This window comes from Tachyglossus aculeatus, chromosome 5, assembly GCF_015852505.1.
Source record: "Tachyglossus aculeatus isolate mTacAcu1 chromosome 5, mTacAcu1.pri, whole genome shotgun sequence".
Lineage (NCBI taxonomy): Eukaryota > Metazoa > Chordata > Mammalia > Monotremata > Tachyglossidae > Tachyglossus > Tachyglossus aculeatus.
This window is the reverse complement of record NC_052070.1, coordinates 15,740,326-15,762,277: the sequence shown is the minus strand read 5'-3', so window position 1 is coordinate 15,762,277 and position 21,952 is coordinate 15,740,326. Positions and strand designations below refer to the sequence as shown.

Below are 21,952 nucleotides of genomic sequence, written 5' to 3'. Positions count from 1 at the left end.
CATAAAATAAAAAAAAAATCAGGGTGATGTGGCTAGGAGAGCAGAATATCAGGGTTCTCAGAGTTCAGGACACCCTCATAGCCACGGCAACCACTGCAGTAGCCACCCGTCTTCCCAGGGCAGGGGGCAGGGTGTGGAAGTGGGATTTTTAGGAGGCCTCATGCTGTAGGTCCCCTCTCAGAGTCGTACCTGGAGACTTTCCAGTACACTATCAGTACACAGAAGGGAGAGTCAAGCAGAGGGTCACCCATTCCATTCCTGGCTTGGGCAGTGGCTAGCGAGTGGAAGGCAATCTGCTACAAGTCAAAACTCACCCATGCTGGGCAGCAGGAGCATGGGAGAGAGTTGAGGGTGGAGACTCAAGTTTATGGCACAGAAGGAGGCAGTGTTAAAATCTGCTTCTGTAGTTTTATCAAAAAAACTCCATTGATACACTACCAGAACGACTGCAGGCGAGAGCGGGGTGTTCTGGGAGAGATGCGTCCATGGTGTCACTATGGGTTGGAGATGACTCGACTGCATAAGATGTAAGTGCTGCAGGTGTTTTTCTCTTTTCCACCAGAGAGGTGAAAGATGTGATACTAATAATAATAATGATGGTATTTGTTAAGCGCTTACTATGTGCAAAGCACTGTTCTAAGCGCTTGGGAGATACAGGGTGATCAGGTTGTCCCACGTGGGGCTCACAGTCTTAATCCCCATTTTACAGATGAGGTAACTGGGGAACAGAGAAGTTAAGTGGCTTGCCCAAGGTCACATAGCTGACAAGTGGCGGAGCTGGGATTCGAACCCATGACCTCTGACTCCGAAGCCCGTGCTCCTTCCACTGAGCCATGTTGCTTCTCTGGGGTGGAGTTGATAGGATGGAGTCACCCTGATGGCACAGAAGAGGGAGGGAATGGTGCCATGGAGGCAGCTTGGTTAGCTGCCCGGTGTCCATTGTGGTTGGCATTGACAGGGCACCCGAGCAGCTTTCATCCCTGGCCCCATGGGCACGGAGCATGCCGGGACCTCAGAGTGTCAGATCATAATAATAATGATATTTGTTAATCACTTACTATGTGTCAAGCACCGTTCTAAACACCGGGGTGGATATAAGGTCAGGTTGGACACAGTCCCTGTCTCTCATAGGGCTCACAGTCTAGGTGGGAGGGAGAACAGGTGTTGAATCCCCACTTTTTGGGTGAGGAAACGGAGGCATAGAGAAGTGGAGTGACTTGACTGAGGTCACACAGCAGCAGAGTGGATAGAACCCAGATCCTCTGACTCTCAGGCCCGTGCCCTTTCCTCCAGGAGGCATTTACCAGGGTGCTTTTATCGGTGGTGATGGAGGGGGTCCACGAGTTCGTGGGAGCAGCTTTTATCCCTGGCCTGGTGCGTAGGGTATGCCGGAAACAGGCACCCTCACTGGTGGGAAGGAAGGCAGTAGTTATCACAGATGCTTTGGTGAAGGGGGGCATTTAATAATAAGGTGAACAAGTATTTAATTCACAGGGAATTTAAACCAACTCAGATTGTACTCTCCCAAGTGTTTGCTACAGTGCTCTGCATATAGTAAGTGCTTAATAAATGTAATGGATTGATTGAGTGATTGACTCTCCCAAGGTGATATAGCAGGCAACTGGAAGAAACAGGATTAGAACCCAGTTCCTCTGATTCCCAGACCCATGTTGTTTCCCCTAGGCCATGCTACTTCCTGGTTGCTGGCATTGCCTTGATCATAATTCATTCAATCAGTCAATGATACTCATTGATTGCTTACTCTGTGCTGTGCACTGTATTGAACAGTTGGGAGAGTACAATCCAGTCGGTTGGCCCATACCTCATCTCAATAATCTCACAGTCTAGTTGGGGAGAGAGATGTTAAAATCAGTTGCAGGTAAGGGAAGTAGCAGCAAAGAGGGATACGTATCTAAGGGCTGTTGGAGGATAAGTTATTAGGTCTTTTCCACTGAAACCCTCAGTCAGTGGTATTCACTGAGCGCTTACTGCGTGCAGAGCATGAGAAGCAGCGTGGCTCAGTGGAAAGAGTACAGGTTTTGGAGTCAGAGGTCATGGGTTCAAATCCTGGCTCTGCCAACTGTCAGCTGTGTGACTAGGCAAGTCACTTCACTTCTCTGTGCCTCAGTTGCCTCATCTGTAAAATAGGGATTCAAACTCTGAGCCCCCCCATGGGACAACCTGATCACCTTGTAACCTCCCCAGCGCTTAGAACAGTGCTTTGCACATAGTAAGCACTTAACAAATACCATTATCATCATCATCATCACTGTACTAAGCACCTGGGAGAGTACAATAAAATGAAGAGTTAATAGACACTTTACCTGCTCAGAAAAAACTCACAACCTCCAGCCCCTTTCACCTCTTCTTTCTTCTCTTCTTTCTTTCTTTCTTCATTTTACAGCTATCTTGTTAGTACAGTCACTTATCATATCCCGACTGGATTAGTGCATCAGCGTCCTTTCTGATCTCCCAACCTCCTGTCTCTCCCCACTTCAGTCTATATATACTTCACTCTGTTGCCCGGATTATTTTTCTACAGAAATGCTCTGGGCATGTCACTTCCCTCCTCAAAAATCTCCAGTGGTTGCCTATCAACCTTCATATCAAGCGAAAACTATTGGCTTCAAAGCCCTCCATTACCTTGCCTCCTCTTGCCTCACCTCGCTTCTTGCCTTCTACAGCCCAGCCTGCACACTCTGCTCCTCTTCTGCCGCTAATCTCCTCACTGGGCCTCGTTCTCGCCTTTCCTGCCGTTGACCCCTGGCCCATGTCCTACTTCTGACCTGGAATGCCCTCCCTCCACACATCCGCCAAATTAGCACACTTTCCTCCTTCAAAGTCCTGCTGAAAGTTCACCTCCTCCAGGAGACCTTCCCAGCCTGAGCCCCCCTTTTCCTCTGCTCCTCCTCCCCTTCCCATCACCCTGACTCCCTCCCTCTGCTCTACCCCCCCCGCCCCACAGCACTTGTGTATATATGTACACATTTATTATTCTATTTATTTTATTAATGATGTGTATACATCTATAACTCTATTTATTTTAATTGTATTGATGCCTGTCTACTTGTTTTGTCTTGTTATCTGTTTCCCCCTTCTAGACTGTGAGCCCATTGTTGGATAGGGGTTGTCTCTACTAGTTGCCAAATTATACTTTCCAAGTATTTAGTCCAGAGCTCTGCACACAGTAAGCTCTCAATAAATATGATTGAATGAATGAATGAATGAATATTTCAGTCACTCAGTCAATCGTATTTATTGAGCACTTACTGTGTGCATAGCACTGTACTAAGTGCTTGAGAGAGTACAGTATTACAGACACATTCCCTGCCCACAATAAGCTGTCTCCTTCTCTTCTTCATTGTTCAACAGTCTGTTGTGGGCTGGGAGTGTCTCTCTTTATTGCTATATTGTACTTTCCAAGCACTTAGCACAGTGCTGTATACACAGTAAGCGCTGAGTAAATACGGTTGAATGAATGAATGAACTCTTCCTCTTTTCTAAGCTGCACACAGAAGCCAGAGCCTAAAAAAGCAATAAGTAGAAAATGATTTAATTATTTGAAGGACTTCTTGTATGCCGTTGAGCCATCTCCGACCCATGGCGACGCCACGAACACATCTCTCCCAGAACACCCCGCTCTCCATCTGCAATCGTTCTGGTAGTGAATCCGTAGAGTTTTCTTGGTAAAAATGCGGAAGTGGTTTACCATCGCCTCCTTCCACATAGTAAACATCAGTCTCCGACCTCGACTTTCTCCCCGGCTGTTGCTGCCCAGCACAGGGAGTCTCAACTTGTAGCAGATTTCCTGCCACTCACCAGCCACTGCTCCAGCTAGGAATGGAATGGCTTGATTCTCCCCCCTATAGCCGAGACTGGTGGAGTACTGGAAACTCCCCTGGTGTGACCCTGAGGGGAGCATATGAAGGGCTACTCTTTGCTATTTAGGAGTGGACTATTAAAACATTGGTCTAGCTGCTAAACCTCTACTCGTGGTGACCATGGCAGCCTGCATTTCTTAGAATGTAAGGAGAAGATGAGTGATTATTTTATTAATGTCTTCCACCATCTTTAGCAGAGTGCCAAGAACCCAGTAAAATATTGATTAATTGAGCCTGTGGGTGTATATCCCGGCTCCTCCACTTGTTTGCTGTATGACCTAAGGTAAGTGACTTCACTTCCCTGTGCCTCGGTTACCTCATTTGGAAAATGGAAATTGAGACTGAGCCCCACATGGGACAGGGACTGTGTCCAGCCCTATTTACTACTCTCCACTCCAGTGCATAGTAAAGAAGTGCTTAACAAATGCCACGATTATTATTATTATTATTATTATTATATCATTTAAATTCATTTAATCGTATTCATTGAGCACATACTGTGTTGAGCACTGTACTAAGTCCATATTTACCTTCTCCAAATAATAATGATGGCATTTGTTAAGTGCTGACTATGTGCAAAACATTGTTCTAAGCACTGGAATATCAATCAATCAATAAATTATATTTATTGAACACTTAACTGGGTGCAGAGCACTGTACTGAGCACTTGGAAGAGTACAAAATGAAAGGACAGTGGAGTTCATCAATGAATAGTAGCAATGCCCAGTGCTTAGAACAGTGTCCAGTGCTTAGTATGGTGCCCGTGCGTCACACACAGTACACCCTTAACAAATGCCATAAAAAAGTATTTATTAAGCATTTAATCTGCGTAGAGTGCTGTACTAAGTGCTTGAGAGAGGACAGTAGAGTTAGTAGTCATGACCCCTACCCTCAGGGAGAGTAGAATTTAAGCCAGTTTTTGGCTTATAGCAAGTGCTTGGCTCCTACCATAGTCACAGTTATTTTGAACAGGCAGGCTGGCAGCCAGAGAGTTTGCTGTGTCGCATCTGTAACCAGTGTTTCCCTTTGAGCCCACACACTGAGGTGGCTGAGGGAATTTTTCCAGGGATTTAGGAGTGTAGATGAAGCCGAGCACAGGTCTTAGGCAAAAGAAAATGTAATCATCTGGAGAGAGAGAGAGGGAAACGTTTTAGCTGATTGTATTCTGCCGAGCCCTTTCTGATTTAAAGTGGCCTTTAGGTTATTTGGTCACTAATGGCTGATGTCGTGGAGTGCTGCAGTACATTTTGGGGCCTGGGTAGGAGCCAGGCGGCTTGGTAGTGTGTCATTTTGAAAACAACTTCTCAGGGAGGGTTTCTGCTCTAGTTCACATTCATTTTATATGGTTCAGAAATCATCTGATGGGAAGCAGAATGGCCCAGTAGAAAGAGCCCGAGCCTTGGAGTCAAGGTGTTCAGGTTCCAGTCCTGGCCCCGCCCCTTGCCTGTGGTGTGACTTTGGACAAAGTCACTTCACTTCTCTGTTCTTCAGTTACCTCATCTGTAAAATGGGGAATAAAACTGTGAGCCCCATGTGGGACAGGGACTGTGTTCAACCTGATGACTTTGTATCTATTCCAGTGTTTAGAACAGTGCTTGGCACACATTAAGTGCTTAACAAGTGCTGTTGTTACTTGGAGAATACAGCATGATAGAGTTAGTGCCCAGCCCCAAAGAGCTTATCTCTTAAAGGGGGTGACAGACCGGCCGCTAATCTCCTCACCGTGCCTTGTTCTCGCCTGTCCTGCCATCGACCCCCGGCCCACGTCATCCCCCGAGCCTGGAATGCCCTCCCTCTGCCCATCCGCCAAGCTAGCTCTCTTCCTCCCTTCAAGGCCCTGCTGAGAGCTCACCTCCTCCAGGAGGCCTTCCCAGACTGAGCCCCTTCCTTCCTCTCCCCCTCATCCCCCTCTCCATCCCCCCATCTTACCTCCTTCCCTTCCCCACAGCACCTGTATATATGTATATATTTTTGTACATATTTATTACTCTATTTATTTATTTATTTATTTATTTATTTTACTTGTACATATCTATTCTATTTATTTTATTTTGTTAGTATGTTTGGCTTTGTTCTCTGTCTCCCCATTCTAGACTGTGAGCCCACTGTTGGGTAGGGACTGTCTCTATATGTTGCCAACTTGTACTTCCCAAGCACTTAGTACAGTGCTCTGCACACAGTAAGCGCTCAATAAATATGATTGATTGATTGATTGATTGTTATATTGTGCTATCCCAAGCACTTAGTACAGTGCTCTGCACACAGTAAGTAGTCAATAAATATGGTGGAGTGAATTGAATGAACATTAAAATAAATTCCTGAAAGGAGTAATGGCAGAGTGTAAGGATATGTATATAAATTCTGGGGTTGCGGTGAATATCAATGTACTCAAGTGGAAGAAAATCCAAGTACATAAGTGACACAGAAGGAGACACAAATATGAGAAGTCAGGGAAAGCCTCACGGAGGAGATGTGATTTTAGTAGAGCTTGGTAGGTGGGGAGAATGGGGGACTGTTGGATATTCACTCATTCAGTTGTATTTATTAAGCGCTTACTGTGTGCAGAGCACTGTACGTAGCGCTTGGGAAGTACAAGTTGGCAAGATTTAGAGACGGTTCCTACCCAGCAGCGGGCTATGAAGTGAGGAAAGATTCCAGGCCAGAGCAGGGAGACAGACGTGTGATAACTTTGGTGGTAAGAGAGATAAGATCAAGGTATAGGTTGACACTGGGGGAACAGAATGTGCTGGTTGTGTCCTAGTAATAAAGATCCGCAAGATAAGGAAGGAGATGGATAATTAAATGAGCACCTTCAAGGCAATGGTCTGGAGTTTCTGCTGGATGCGGAGACTGATGGGCAAGCTTTGGAGGTTTTTGACCAGAGGGGAGATATGGACAGAATATTTTTTAAAGAAACAAAAGATCCGGGCACAGAGGGAAGTAAGGACTGGAGTGGAGAGAGATAGGATTCAGGGAGGTCAACTCTGAGCCAGATGCAGTAGTCAAGGAGGGATAAGTAAAGTGCTTGGCTCAGCAGTGGTAGCTGTTTAGATGGAGAGTAAAAGGTGGATTCTAGAGATGTGAAGGAAGAACCAACAGAATTTGGTGATAGATTGAATGTGTGGGTTGAATAAGACAGATGAGTCTTAGAGAATACTTTTTGTAGAGTTAGCAGCCCTAGTATCTTCCAGTAGTAATCCCTTTTCACTTCAATCTCTTATGTGTAACCTAAGTTCCACATCTAATCATTTGAGCATTTCCACTCTCAAATAAATTGATCCTGAAATTTTGGTTCTTTTGGTGAACCATTTGCTTCTAGAAATTCAAGGACTTTTTTCACCCAGACTCATGGAATAATAATAATTGTTGTGTTTCTTAAGCGCTTACAATGTGCCAGACATTGTACTAAGAGAAGCAGCGTGGCTCAGTGGAAAGATCCAGGGCTTGGGAGTCAAAGGTCATGGGTTCAAATCCTAGCTCAACCAATTGTCAGCTGTGTGACTTTGGGCAAGTCACTTAACTTCTCCATGCCTGTTACCTCATCTGTAAAATGGGAATTAAGACTGTGAGCCCCACGTGGGACAACCTGATCACCTTGTATCCTCCCCAGTGCTTAGAACAGTGCTTTGTACATAGTAAGCTCTTAACAATGCCATCATTATTATTATTATTATTATTGTTACTAAGGGCTGGGGTACATACAGTGACGTCAGATCAGTTGCAGTCCCTGTCTTGCATGGGGCTTATTGTCCAAGAGGGAGGGAGAACATATGTTGAATGCCGATTTTACAGATGAGGAAAGTGAGGCCCAGAGAAGTTAAGTGACTTGCCCAAAGTCACATAGCATGTAGTTGCACAGATTTGTCTGTTTGAAAAACTCCTGGTGTCAGCACACTGTATATTCATTGGATACAGGATTGTATTTTCTTTTGGACATGAAATCACAACTATAATAATAATAATAATGGTATTTGTTAAGTGCTTACTATGTGCAAAGCACTGTTCTAAGCGGTGGGTGGATACAAGGTGATCAGGTTGTCCCGCGTGGGGCTCACAGTCTTAATCCCCATTTTACAGACGAGGGAACTGAGGCACAGAGAAGTTATGTGACTTGCCCAAAGTCACACAGCTGACAAGTGGCCGAGTTGGGATTTAAACCCATGACCCATCCATACTTCATGCTGCTGCCCGGGTTATCTTTGTCCAGAAACGCTCTGGGCATATCACTCCCCTCCTCAAAAATCTCCAGTGGCTACCAATCAATCTGCGCATCAGGCAGAAACTCCTCACCCTGGGCTTCAAGGCTGTCCATCACCTCGCCCCCTCCTACCTCACCTCCCTTCTCTCCTTCTACAGCCCAGTCCGCACCCTCCGCTCCTCCACCGCTGATCTCCTCACCGTACCTCGCTCTCGCCTGTCCCGCCATCGACCCCTGGCCCACGTCATCCCCCGGGCCTGGAATGTCCTCCCTCTGCCCATCCGCCAAGCTAGCTCTCTTCCTCCCTTCAAGGCCCTGCTGAGAGCTCACCTCCTCCAGGAGGCCTTCCCAGACTGAGCCCCTTCCTTCCTCTCCCCCTCGTCCCCCTCTCCATCCCCCCATCTTACCTCCTTCCCTTCCCCACAGCACCTGTATATATGTATATATGTTTGTACATATTTATTACTCTATTTATTTATTTTACTTGTACATATCTATTCTATTTATTTTATTTTGTTAGTATGTTTGGTTTTGTTCTCTGTCTCCCCCTTCTAGACTGTGAGCCCACTGTTGGGTAGAGACTGTCTCTATGTGTTGCCGACTTGTACTTCCCAAGCACTTAGTACAGTGCTCTGCACACAGTAAGCGCTCAATAAATACGATTGATGATGATGATGATGACCTCTGACTCCAAAGCCTGTGCTCTTTCCACTGAGCCACGCTTTTTATTTTCTTGCAGCATCTCAGCTGCTAATTATAGTGTCCTGCTGCAGCATTCTTCCTGCAAGGGACCTCCCAGATTTGAGCAAGGGAAGTAGCATGCCCTAATGCAAAGAGCACAGTCTTGAGAGTCAGAGGAACTGGGTTCTAATCCCTGGCTCTGCCACTTGTCTGCTGTGTCACCTTGGAGAAATCACTTAACTTCTTTGTGCCTCTGGTCCCTCATCTGTAAATTGGGGGTTCAAATTGGGGGTTTGAAACATAGTAATAATAATAATGATAATAATAACTGTGGTTTTAAGTGTTTACTATGTGCCAGGCATTGTACTAAGCACTGGGGGTATACAGGCAGATGGGGTTGGACACAGTCCCTTCCCACATGAGGCTCACAGTCTTAATTAGAGAAGCAGTGTGGCTCAGTGGAAAAGAGCATGGTCATGGGTTCATATCCCACCCTGCCAATTGTCAGCTGTGTGACTCTGGGCAAGTCACTTAACTTCTCTGTGCCTCAGTTGCCTCATATGTAAAATGGGGATGAAGACTGTGAGCCCACCGTGGGACAACTGATCACCTTGTAACCTCCCCAGAGTTCAAAGAGTGCTTTGCACATAGTAAGCGCTTAATAAATGCCATGATTATTAATCATCATTTTACATATGGGGTAACCAAAGCCCAGAGAAGTGAAGTGAACTGCCCATAGTCGCATAGCTGACAAGTTGCGTGTTCAGGATTTGAACCCATGTCCTTCTAACTCCTGCCCGTGTTCTGACCACTACCTGTTTCTCCCTCCGTCTTAGGATGTAAGCCCGCTTTTAGACTGTGAGCCCACTGTTGGGTAGGGACTGTCTCTATATGTTGCCAACTTGTACTTCCCAAGCGCTTGGTACAGTGCTCTGCACACAGTAAGCGCTCAATAAATACGATTGATTGATTGATTGATTGATGTTTTGTTGTCTGTCTCCCCCTTCTAGACTGTGAGCCTGCTATTGGGTAGGGACCGTCTCTATATGTTGCCAACTTGTACTTCCCAAGCGCTTCGTACAGTGCTCTGTACACAGTAAGTGCTCAGTAAATATGATTGAATGAATGAATGAATGAATGTGGGACAGGGACTGTGTCTGACCTAATTATTTTGAATCTACCCAAGCACTTAGTACAGTGTTTTTAGCACACAGTAAGCACTTAACAAATACCACCATTAGTATCATTTTCTCTTGGCAGAGGGGACAAAGGGACTCCAGGGAATTTTTGTTTCTAATTCCTGCTGGCAGAACCTTTTTTTCTATTATAAAGAAAATCAGCTCTGATTGAATCCATTCTCATCATACAAAGATTGACTAACTCATGATCAACCTATGGTTTTAGATTCAGAGAGGTGCAGAATGTTTACTTTATCCACATTTGAAGTAAGTGACTCTTAATAATCCTGTGAGTCAGTGACTTTGAGAAAGTCAGAAACTTTCTCAGAGAAAATTAATTTCCCCTGGACATTCTCCAAATCCAGGCAAGAAGAGTGAAATTAAGTCTCTGAGAATCTGTCATATTTGCAATTACAAAGTTTGAATTTTTTTACTCTGTATTTTCTCTTTGGTAAATCAGTCATTTATGAAAAGATGTGAAGAAGTTCTCAGATGGGAAGGTGATGGCACCATGTAGCTCTTTTTCATTAGAAGCCTTGTAATTGTTTTATCAACAAAAAGACAAAATGATGTTGATGATGTTACCGCCTCAGTACTACTGTTATTTTCTGTGTAGGAAGAATTGACAAAATTATCAAGTACTAGTCAATTGGGTAATTATGCTTGACAGCTACTAAATAGTTTGAAACATCCTCATTCCCATGTGTTGATTTTTCTACCTGTGCAATAATATTGACATCTCTAAATCTGCACTTTGGAAAAAGATCTTGCCCAACTCCATGAAATCATCTTCATTAGATGCAGTCACTCCTCATCCCATCAAATAAGGTGTAAGTCAAGAGCTGCTCTGAGTGGAAATCGTTTCTGACTCTGTCTAGTTGGGGAAAGGCCTCTTGACTTCTTAACTCTCTGTTAAGGGGCTAGTCAATCAATCAATCAATCGTATTTATTGAGCGCTTACTGTGTGCAGAGCACTGTACTAAGCGTTTGGGAAGTACAAGTTAGCAACACATAGAGACAGTCCCTACCCAACAGTGGGCTCACAGTCTAGTCAATCAGTCAATCGTTTTTATTGAGCATGTATTGTATGCAGAGCACTGTACTAAGTACATGGGAGAGTACAATATAACAAGAAATGGACACATTCCCTGCCCACAACGAGCTTACAGTCTAGAGGCGTATATCTATATCCATTTGAATCATTTCTTAAGACAGGAATGGTGATTTTCCTTCCTTGTTTTTCCAGTGGGAATAAAACCATATTACATTTAGTGGGATGGAGCTGATTTTAAGATGTTCCTCTTGGAAGGCAGCCCTGCAGTGCTTTCACGGTGCCCTGGTTCTGTGTAGCGGCAGAGTGGCCGAGTGAATTGGGAAAACAGGAGGAGGTAGAAGCCTGACCTGCCACTTCTCCCTGTCATCTCCTTCAAGAGGCCTTCTCTGCCTTAGCCCTCCTTTCCTCTTCTCCCTCTCCCTTCTGCCTCACCCCGACTTGCTCCCTTACTGCAACCCCATCCCAGCCGCACAGCACTTATGTACATATCCATCATTTATTTTTTTTAATATCCATGTCTGTCTCCCCCTCTGGACTGTTAGCTAGTTGTGGGCAGCGAATATGTTTATTGTTCTGTTGTGCTCTCCCAAGTGCTTAGTACAGTGCTCTGCACATGGGACTTCTTTGCTGACATCCTTGCCTCCTGTCCCTCCCCACTCCAGCCCATACTTCACTCTGCTGCTGAGATGATTTTCCTAGAGAAACGTTCAGTCCATGTTTCCCAACTCCTTAAGAACCTCCAGTCGTTGCTTATCCACCTCTGTATCAAACAGAAACTCCTTTCCATTTGCTTTAAAGCACTCAAACATCTTGCCCCCTCCTACCTCACCTCACTACTCTCCTACTCGAACCCAGCCCACACATTTTGCACCTCTGATGCCAACCTACTCACTGTACCTCGATCTTATGTATCTCGCTGCCAACCTCTCACCCACATCCTGCATCAGGCCTTGAATGCCCACCCTCTTCACAGCTGACAGACAATTACTCTCCCCCAGCCTTCAAAGCCACATTGAAAGCACATCTCCTTTGAACGAGTTGTCTACACGCGCTGCCTAGAATTCCTCAACAACAACTCTCTCCTCGACCCCCTCCAGTCTGGCTTCCGTCCCCTTCATTCCACGGAAACTGCGCTCTCAAAGGTCACCAATGACCTCCTGCTTGCCAAATCCAACGGCTCATACTCTGTCCTAATCCTCCTCGACCTCTCAGCTGCCTTTGACACTGTGGACCACCCCCTTCTCCTCCACACGTTATCTGACCTTGGCTTCACAGACTCCGTCCTCTCCTGGTTCTCCTCTTGTCTCTCCGGTCGTTCTTTCTCAGTCTCTTTTGCAGGCTCCTCCTCCCCCTCCCATCCTCTTACTGTGGGGGTTCCCCAAGGTTCAGTGCTTGGTCCCCTTCTGTTCTCAATCTACACTCACTCCCTTGGTGACCTCATTCGCTCCCACGGCTTCAACTATCATCTCTACGCTGATGACACCCAGATCTACATCTCTGCCCCTGCTCTCTCCCCCTCCCTCCAGGCTCGCATCTCCTCCTGCCTTCAGGACATCTCCATCTGGATGTCCGCCCGCCACCTAAAGCTCAACATGTCGAAGACTGAGCTCCTTGTCTTCCCTCCCAAACCTTGTCCTCTCCCCGACTTTCCCATCTCTGTTGACGGCACTACCATCCTTCCCGTCTCACAAGCCCGCAACCTTGGTGTCATCCTCGACTCCGCTCTCTCATTCACCCCTCACATCCAAGCCGTCACCAAAACCTGCCGGTCTCAGCTCCGCAACATTGCCAAGATCCGCCCTTTCCTCTCCATCCAAACCGCTACCATGCTAATTCAAGCTCTCATCCTACCCCGTCTGGACTACTGCACTAGCCTTCTCTCTGATCTCCCATCCTCGTGTCTCTCTCCACTTCAATCCATACTTCATGCTGCTGCCCGGATTATCTTTGTCCAGAAACGCTCTGGACATATTACTCCCCTCCTCAAAAACCTCCAATGGCTACCGATCAATCTGCGCATCAAGCAGAAACTCCTCACCCTGGGCTTCAAGGCTGTCCATCACCTCGCCCCCTCCTACCTCACCTCCCTTCTGTCCTTCTACTGCCCAGCCCGCACCCTCCGCTCCTCCACCACTAATCTCCTCACTGTACCTCGCTCTCGCCTGTCCCGCCATCGACCCCCGGCCCACGTCATCCCCTGGGCCTGGAATGCCCTCCCTCTGCCCATCCGCCAAGCTAGCTCTCTTCCTCCCTTCAAGGCCCTGCTGAGAGCTCACCTCCTCCAGGAGGCCTTCCCAGACTGAGCCCCTTCGTTCCTCTCCCCCTCGTCCCCCTCTCCATCCCCCCGTCTTACCTCCTTCCCTTCCCCACAGCACCTGTATATATGTATATATGGTTGTACATATTTATTACTCTGTTTATTTATTCATTTATTTATTTTACTTGTACATTTCTATCCTACTTATTTTATTTTGTTGGTATGTTTGGTTCTGTTCTCTGTCTCCCCCTTTTAGACTGTGAGCCCACTGTTGGGTAGGGACTGTCTCTATGTGATGCCAATTTGTACTTCCCAAGCGCTTAGTACAGTGCTCTGCACATAGTAAGCGCTCAATAAATACGATTGATTGATTGATTGATCTCCTCCAAGAGGCCTTCCCTGACTAAGCCCTCATTTCCTTTTCTCCCATTCCTTTCTGCATCGCTCTCATCTGCTTCCTTTATTCACCCCCACCTCAGCTCCATAGCACTTACATACTTATAGGTAATTTATCTGTATTAATGTCTATCTGTCCTTTTAGAATGTAAGCTCACTGAGGGTAGGGAATGTGTCTGTTACATTGTTTTATTGTATTCTCCCAAGCACTTAGTACAGTGCTTTCCACACAGTAAGTGCTCAATAAATAGAATTGATTGATTGAGTGATAGATTCAGCACCATTTTGAAAGACGAGAAGAACGCAGTCAAGCTGAGTAGAAAGAAAAGGTGGTTCTTGATGAGAGTGGCTTGTATAACTGATTGGCAATGATTTCAGGAGAATTCTGTAGTTCCTAAAATCCTCCTCTAGCCCACAACTCTAAGTATCTATAGGGGCCAGTCAATCAACTGTATTTATTGAGCGCTTACTGTGTGCAGAGCACTGTACTAAGCGATTGGGAGAGTGCAATTTAATGGAGTTGGTAGGCCCGTTCCCTGCCCACAGGGGGTTTAGAGTCTAGAGGGGGAGAAATTCATTGATATGATATGAATATGAATTCATCAATTGATATGAATAAATGAGAGGCAGCGTGGCTTAGTGGAAACAACACGGGTTTGGGAGTCAGAGGTTGTGGGTTCTAATCACCGCTCCACCACTTGTCAGCTGTGTGACTTCGGGCAACTCACTAAAAGTCTCCAAGCCTCAGTTATCTCATCTGTAAAATGGGGATTAAGACTGTGAGCCCCACGTGGGACAACCTGATTACCTTGCATGTACCCCAGCGCTTAGAACAGTGATTGGCACATAGTAAGCACTTAACCAATACTGTCATTATTAAGCAAGTTAAATTAATCACCACCTCCCAGGACTGCAAAACCATTGTGGGCAGGGAATGTGACTACCAACTCCATCCTACTGTTCTCTCCCAAGTGCTTAGTACAGTGCTGTATACACAGTAAGTGCTCTATAAACAGATTATTGTAAATACAATTGATTGATTAAATGAATTTTGGGTATATATACAATAGTGCCATAGGCTGGGGGAGAGTCAGATAATGGTTTCAAATCCAATTGCAAAGGAGAACTACCTCCATGGAGGGGCACTTCAGCTCCAAAACAATAATTCAAGTTCACAGAAAGTTAGCCCTGGGGATGGAAAGAAGAGCTAAAGGACAAGGAGGTAACCATGACCTTGCTGGTTTCTCCACTCCCTGTCTAGTACTGTAAGCTCGTTTTGGTCAGGGAATGTGTCTGCTCATTGTCATATTGTACTCTTCCAAGCGCTTAACTCTGCACACAGTATTCGCTCAGTAAATACGATTGACTGGCTGATGGACCAGCTGGTGCTGGGGACACCTGACTTGGTGATCAGCACTGGAAAGGAGCCTTCGAGGGGAAAGAGGGTGGAGACTTATGGGAGATCTAAAATTCTTCCCTGGATCCTATGCAAATAAGGAAGGACATTTACTCGTGACTGTAGGTCAAAGCCATAGACCTTCTTGTTGGCTAAATTTTAGTTATTAATTCAGGCTAAGAGCAAAATACTTATTCCACTGCCCACTCATGCAATCAGTCAATTAATCAGTGGTATTTATTGAGCGCTGTACTAAGCAGAGCACTATATTAAGCACTTGGAGAGTACAGTGCAACAGAATTAGCAGGTACATCTCCTGCTCTTAACAAGCTTACAGTCTAGAGGGGGAGACAGACATTGGTATGAATTAATAAGTAATTTATAATATATGAAAATACGTACATAAGTGCTGTGGGGTTGCGGGTGGGATGAATATCAAATGTCCAAAGGTCACAGATCGAAGTGCATAGATGACGCAGAAGGGAGAGTGAGCCGGGGATAGAAGGCTAATGACGGAAGACCGCTTGGTGGAGATGTGACCTAATTAATGCTTTGGAAGTGGCGAGAATGGTTGTCTGGTTTATACGGAGGGGGAGGGAGTTCCAGCTTCCCTCATTGCTTGTACACCAGTTGTACTTTGCATGTACATCTCAGTGTGTGTACACCAGGCATGCAAGGTTTTTGCTTTTTGAGTTTTTTCTGTAAAATCTCTGATACTTGAAATAACTAATCATGGTGTTTAAGACTCAGATTCACCGGGCACTGAGATTTGATAAGCACTTACTATGTGGGAATCATTGTACTAAGCGCTGGGGTAGATACAAGATGATCAGGGTGGACACTGCCCCACATAGTGCTGAAAGTAGGAGGGATAACAGACAGTGAATCCCCCACATTTCAGATGAGGAAACTAAGGCACAGAGACGTTAAGTGACTTTCCCAAGGTCACACAACAGGCCAATGGGAGAAGAGGGATTAGAACTCAGGTCTTCTGATTCCGGACCCTTTCCTCTAGACCATGCTGCTTCCCATAGTAGTAGTACTTCTATGACTCCCTAGTAATAGAAGTATCATTTAATGATTTCTCACTCGTGCACTGCACTGTACTAGGCACTTAGAAAGTACAGAATAATGAAGTGACACATTACCTGCCCACAAAGAAAGTGACCTGTCTTCATCAGTGGTTTTGATTGAGCACATACTGTTTGCAGAGCACTGTACTCAGCACTTAGGAGATACCATCACCACCATGTGATATTTATTAAGAGTTTACTAAGTGGCCTGCAGTATTCCAAGTGCTGGGGTAGATACAAGGTAATCAGTTAGTCACAGTCCCTCTTCTGCATGAGGCTCACAGTTTTAATCTCCACTTTACTAGTAAGGTAATTGAGGCATTCAGAAGTGAAGTGACTTGCCCAAGGTGACAGAGCTGAGAATAGAACCCAGGTTCTTGTGTCTCCCAGGCCTGTGCTGTATCCATTAAGCCACACTGCTTCTCGGCTACAGCAGAGTTGGTAGACACGTTCCCTTGCTCACAACGAGCTCACAGTCCTATAGGTCGTAATGTGCAGGCCCCATGGACTCACCAAATCTTGAGGAAGTGGACATATGACCAGGGTGGCATTCACTGGCCCACCCAGGAGCCGGGTAATAATAATAATAATAATAATAATAATAATAATAATAATAATAATAACGTCATTTTTTAAGCGCTTACTATGTGCAAAGCACTGTTCTAAGCGCTGGGGAGGTTACAAGGTGATCAGGTTGTCCCACAGGGGGCTCACAGTCTTAATCCCCATTTTACAGAGGAGGTAACTGAGGCCCAGAGAAGTGAAGTGATTTGCCCAAGGTCACACAGCTGACAATTGGTGGAGCCGGGATTTGAACACATGACCTCTGACTCCCAAGCCCGGGCTCTTTCCACTGAGCCACACCGCTTCTCTACCTTCATCTCTCCACTAAGCCCTTAGCCACATCCTCTCTCTGGCCCAGAACTGCCTTCCCCTTCATCTGTGACAGACCACCACTCTCTCCCCACCCTCAAAAGCCTCCTTAAAATCCCATCTCCTCCGAAAAGCCTTACCCAACCAGGCTCTCATTTCCCCTAATCCCTCTCCCTAATTCATTCATTCAATTGTACTTATTGAGCGCTTACTGTATGCAGAGCACTGTACTAAGTGCTTGGGAAGTACAAGTTGACAACATATAAAGACGGTCCCTACCCAGCAACGGGCTCACAGTCTAGAAGGGGGAGACAGACAACAAAACAAAACATGTGAACAGTTGTGAAGTCATCAGAATAAATAGAATTAAAGCTAGAGACACATCATGAACAAAATAAAATAAATAGAATAGTAAATATGTACAAGTAAAATAAATACAGTAATTAATCTGTACAAACATATATACAGGTACTGTGGGGAGGGGAAGTAGGTATGGCGGGGGGGATGGGGAGGGGGAGAGGAAGGAGGGGGTTCAGTCTGGGAAGGCCTCCTGGAGGAGGTGAGCGAAGCAGCCGTGGCCCAGTGGAAAGAGCCCGGGCTTTGGAGGCAGAGGGCGTGGGTTCGAATCCCGGCTCCACCACAAGTCTGCTGTGTGACCTTGGGCAAGTCACTTAACTTCTCTGAGCCTCAGTTACCCCATCTGTAAAAATGGGGATTAAGACTGTGAGCCCTACGTGGGACAATTTGATCACATTGTATCCCCCCTGGCGCTTAGAACGGTGCTTTGCACGTAGTAAGCGCTTAACAAATGCCATGATTATTATTATTATTAATACGGCTTTGAAAGGAGGAAGAGAGCTAGCTTGGCGGATGTGCGGAAGGAGGGCATTGCATCACCTTTGCACTTGGATTTGTGCTCTTTAAGCACTTACTATTCACTCCATCCTCAGCCCCACTCCACCTACATACGTATCTGTAATTCATTTTAATGTCCGTCTTCCCCCTAGACTATAAGCTTTTGCAGGGCAGGGAACCTCTACCAGCTTGATTACGTTGTACACTCCCAAGTGCGTAAAACAGTGCTCTGCTCACACTAAGTTGTCAATAAAGATGATTGATTAGTTGATTGCTTGGCTCGTCTTCGTGACTCTGACTTCAAAGCCTCAAGGCAGTGTTCCCAAACTTCCCTGCAGTTCACCTGTAGCAGATACAATCTCTCTTCCACCTTCTCCTGCTGTGTTTTCCATCCAAAGGTGCTCCAATCTATCTTTCCATCTATCTGTGTATCTACCTATATGAAAAGCAGAGAAGCAGCGTGGCTCAGAGGAAAGAGCACGGGCTTGGGAGTCCGAGGACGTGGGTTCTAATCCCAGCTCCGCCGCTTGTCAGCTGTGTGACTGTGGGCAAGTCACTTAACTTCTCTGTGCCTCAGTTCCCTCATCTGTAAAATGGGGATTAAGACTGTGAGCCCCACATAGGACAACCTTGATTACCTTGTTTCCCCCCAGCGCTTAGAATAGTGCTTGGCACATAATAAGCGCTTAACAAATATCTACATCAATTAATTAATTAATTAAGCAGCATGGCGTAGTGGATAGAGCCTGGGCCTGGGAATTAGAAGGTCAAGCATTCTAATCCCAGCTCTGCTACTTGTTTGCTGTGTGACCTCAGGCAAGTCCCATCATTCCTTCATTCATTCAATCAATCGTATTTATTGAGCACTTACTGTGTGCAGAGCACTGTACTAAGCTCTTGGGAAGTACAAGTTGGCAACATATAGAGACGGTCCCTACCCAACAATGGGCTCACACTTCTCTGGGCCTCAGTTACCTCTTCTGTAAATTGGGGATTGAGACTGTGAGCCCTCCTTGGGCCAGGGACTGTGTCCAACCTGATTTGCTAATATCCACCGCAGTGCTTAGTGCAGTGTTAAGTAAGTGCTTAGCAAATACCATAATTATTATTATTATTATCTCCTCCTGGCGTCATTTTAGTTTTTTTTCTGTTATGTATTAAGGAGGTTTTTATTTTTCAATATAAGTTCTTTTTTTTCCTGCAGGAGCAAAAGATTTGAAGACAACACCGGGGCAGGCTTGTTGTCCTACCCCTGAGTGCCGGGGAATTGGCCACATCCGAGGTCCCCGCTACGCGGGCCACCACAGGTAAGGTTTTTCCTTTTGGAATTCCCTCCTAAATAATCAATCAATCAATCAATTGTATTTATTGAGCGCTTACTGTGTGCAGAGCACTGTACTAAGCGCTTGGGAAGTACAAGTCGGCAACACATAGAGACAGTCCCTACCCAACAGCGGGTTCACAGTCTAGAAGACTAAATAAGTCACGTCAGCAGAGAAAAACCAACTTGGCCTAGCGCCATAGGGGAATGAAGTCTTTTAGACTGTGAGCCCACTGTTGGGTAGGGACTTTCTCTATATGTTGCCAACTTGTACTTCCCAAGCACGTAGTACAGTGCTCTGCACACAGTAAGCGCTCAATAAATACGATTGATGATGATGAAGCCCCAACAGGTATCGCACAGTGGAACCCCTTCTGCTCTCCCAGCATCGTAGGATAGCAGTACACTTTAGTGGAAAGAGGCTTGGGCTTAAAGCCAGGATACCCAGTTTCTAATCCCAGTGATTCATTCATTTATTCATTTCTGTTAGTATCTGTCTTCCCCTCTAGATTGTAAGCTAGCTGTGGGCAGGAAATGTGCCTTTTATATTGTTCTGTTGTACTCTTCCAAGTGCGTAGTATAGTGCTCAATAACTACGATTGACTGACTGTCTTGGTCTTCTGTGCAATTTTTTGGGCAAATCACTTAATCTCACTGTGCCTCAGTTTCTATTCATTCAGTCGTATTTATTGAATGCTTACTGTGTGCAGAGCACTGTACTGAGCACTTGGAAAGTACAATTCGGCAACAAATAATAATAATAGCATTTATTAAGCATTTACTATGTTCAAAGCACTGTTCTAAGTGCTGCGGAGGTTACAAGGTGATCAAGTTGTCCCATGGGAGGCTCACAGTCTTAATCCCCATTTTACAGATGAGGTAACTGAGGGCCAGAGAAGTCTTACCTCCTTCCCTTCCCCACAGCACCTGTATATATGTATATATGTTTGTACATATTTATTACTCTATTTATTTATTTATTTTACTTGTACATTTCTGTTTATTTTGTTAGTATGTTTGGTTTTGTTCTCTGTCTCCCCCTTTTAGACTGTGAGCCCACTGTTGGGTAGGGACTGTCTCTATATGTTGCCAACTTGTACTTCCCAAGCACTTAGTACAGTGCTCTGCACATGGTAAGCGCTCAATAAATACGATTGATTGATTGATTAAGTGACTTGCCCATAGTCACACAGCTGAAAATTGGTGGAGCTGGGATCCCTACCCAACAAAGGGCTCACAGTCTAGAAGGGGTGAGACAAGTCATGCTGCTTGTGACTGCTTTAGTCAAGGGTTAGTAATAATAATGATAATAATAATAATAATAATAGCTATGGTATTTGTTAATTGCTTACTATGCGCCTGCCACTGAACTCAGAACTGGGGTGGGTACAACCAAATCGGGTTGGACACAGTTCCTGTCCCACCTGGGGCTCTCAGTCTCAGTCCTCATTTTACAGATGAGGTAACTTGAGGCATGGAGAAGTGAAGAGACTTGCTTAAGGTCACGCAGTAGAGGAATGGAGGAGGCAGGATTAGAACTCATGCCCTTCTGACTCCCAAGCCCATGCTCTATCCACTACACTGTGCTGCTTCCCTACTACAATGCGCAGCACACAGTAAGCGCTCAATAAATACAATTAAATGAATGGGGCCAGCAAGAATTTTGTTGCTACAATCTGGATTCTTCTATGGCAGTTTTCTGATGGGCGGGAGGTGGAAAATGTTCATTTAGCTCTGAGGCTGGAAGGGGGTCTCGATCCTTATTTATCTTTGCTGTTTCAAATGATCGCCATCTTTATCCTGCTGGAATTTCAAAGTTTGGACATTGAAATAAACAAATGTTTATCTGCAAACAATTGTCCCATGGGTGTAATCTCACTGTGAGTAGGGAACCTATCTACCAACCCTGTTGTATTCTAGTCTCCTAAATTCTCAGTACTGTGTTCTGTACACATTAAGTGCTCAGTGAATGCGCATCAAGCAAAAACTCCTCACTTTCAGCTTCAAGGCTATCACCTCGCCCCCTCCTACCTCACCTCCCTTCTTTCCTTCTACAGCCCAGCCCGCACCCTCCGCTTCTCTGCCGCTAACCTCCTCACTGTACCTCGTCCTCTCCTGTCCCGCCATCGACCCCAGGCCCACGTCCTCTAGCTCTCTTCCTCCCTTCAAAGCCCTACCGAAAGCTCACCGCCTCCAGTAGGCCTTCCAAGACTGAGCCCCTTTTTCCTCTCCTCCTCCCCATCCCCCCTGCCGTACCTCCTTCCCCTCATCACAGCACCTGTATATATGTTTGTACGGATTTATTACTCTATTTATTTTACTTGTACATATTTACTGTTCTATTTATTTTGTCAATGCTGTGCATCTAGCTTTATTTCCATTTATTTTGATGACTTGACACCTGTCCACGTGTTTTGTTTTGTTGTCTGTCTCCCGCTTTTAGACTGTGAGCCCGCTGTTGGGTAGGGACCATCTCTATGTTGCCAACTTGTACTTCCCAAGCACTTAGTACAGTGCTCTGTACACAGTAAGTGCTCAATAAATACAATTAAATGAATGAATGAATATCAATAATGATGAATATTCTATGAAATCACATTTCAGTGATCAACCAATCAATAGTATTTATTGAGTGAATACTGTGTGCAGAGCACTGAGGTATGATTTCTTTCTTTGAAAGCAATGAGTTCTGCCTGTTTCTCTGAGAATCACTGCTTCCAAACTTCACTTGGCAAACCATCAGCATCGTTTGCTAACAACGCACACAAAGTAAATGAACAGATTTCTAT

The 21,952-nt window shown here is 45.4% G+C and overlaps 1 protein-coding gene across 1 annotated transcript in view; it reads left to right on the top strand.

Moving 5' to 3' along the window:
- Positions 1 to 21,952, top strand: part of L3MBTL4 (L3MBTL histone methyl-lysine binding protein 4) — a 412,230-nt gene that overhangs the window by 170,410 nt on the left and 219,868 nt on the right. The window contains exon 13 of the mRNA XM_038747457.1: positions 19,047 to 19,149. Coding sequence (XP_038603385.1) covers positions 19,047 to 19,149 — 103 coding nt within the window. The remainder of the gene's footprint in view (positions 1 to 19,046; positions 19,150 to 21,952) is intronic.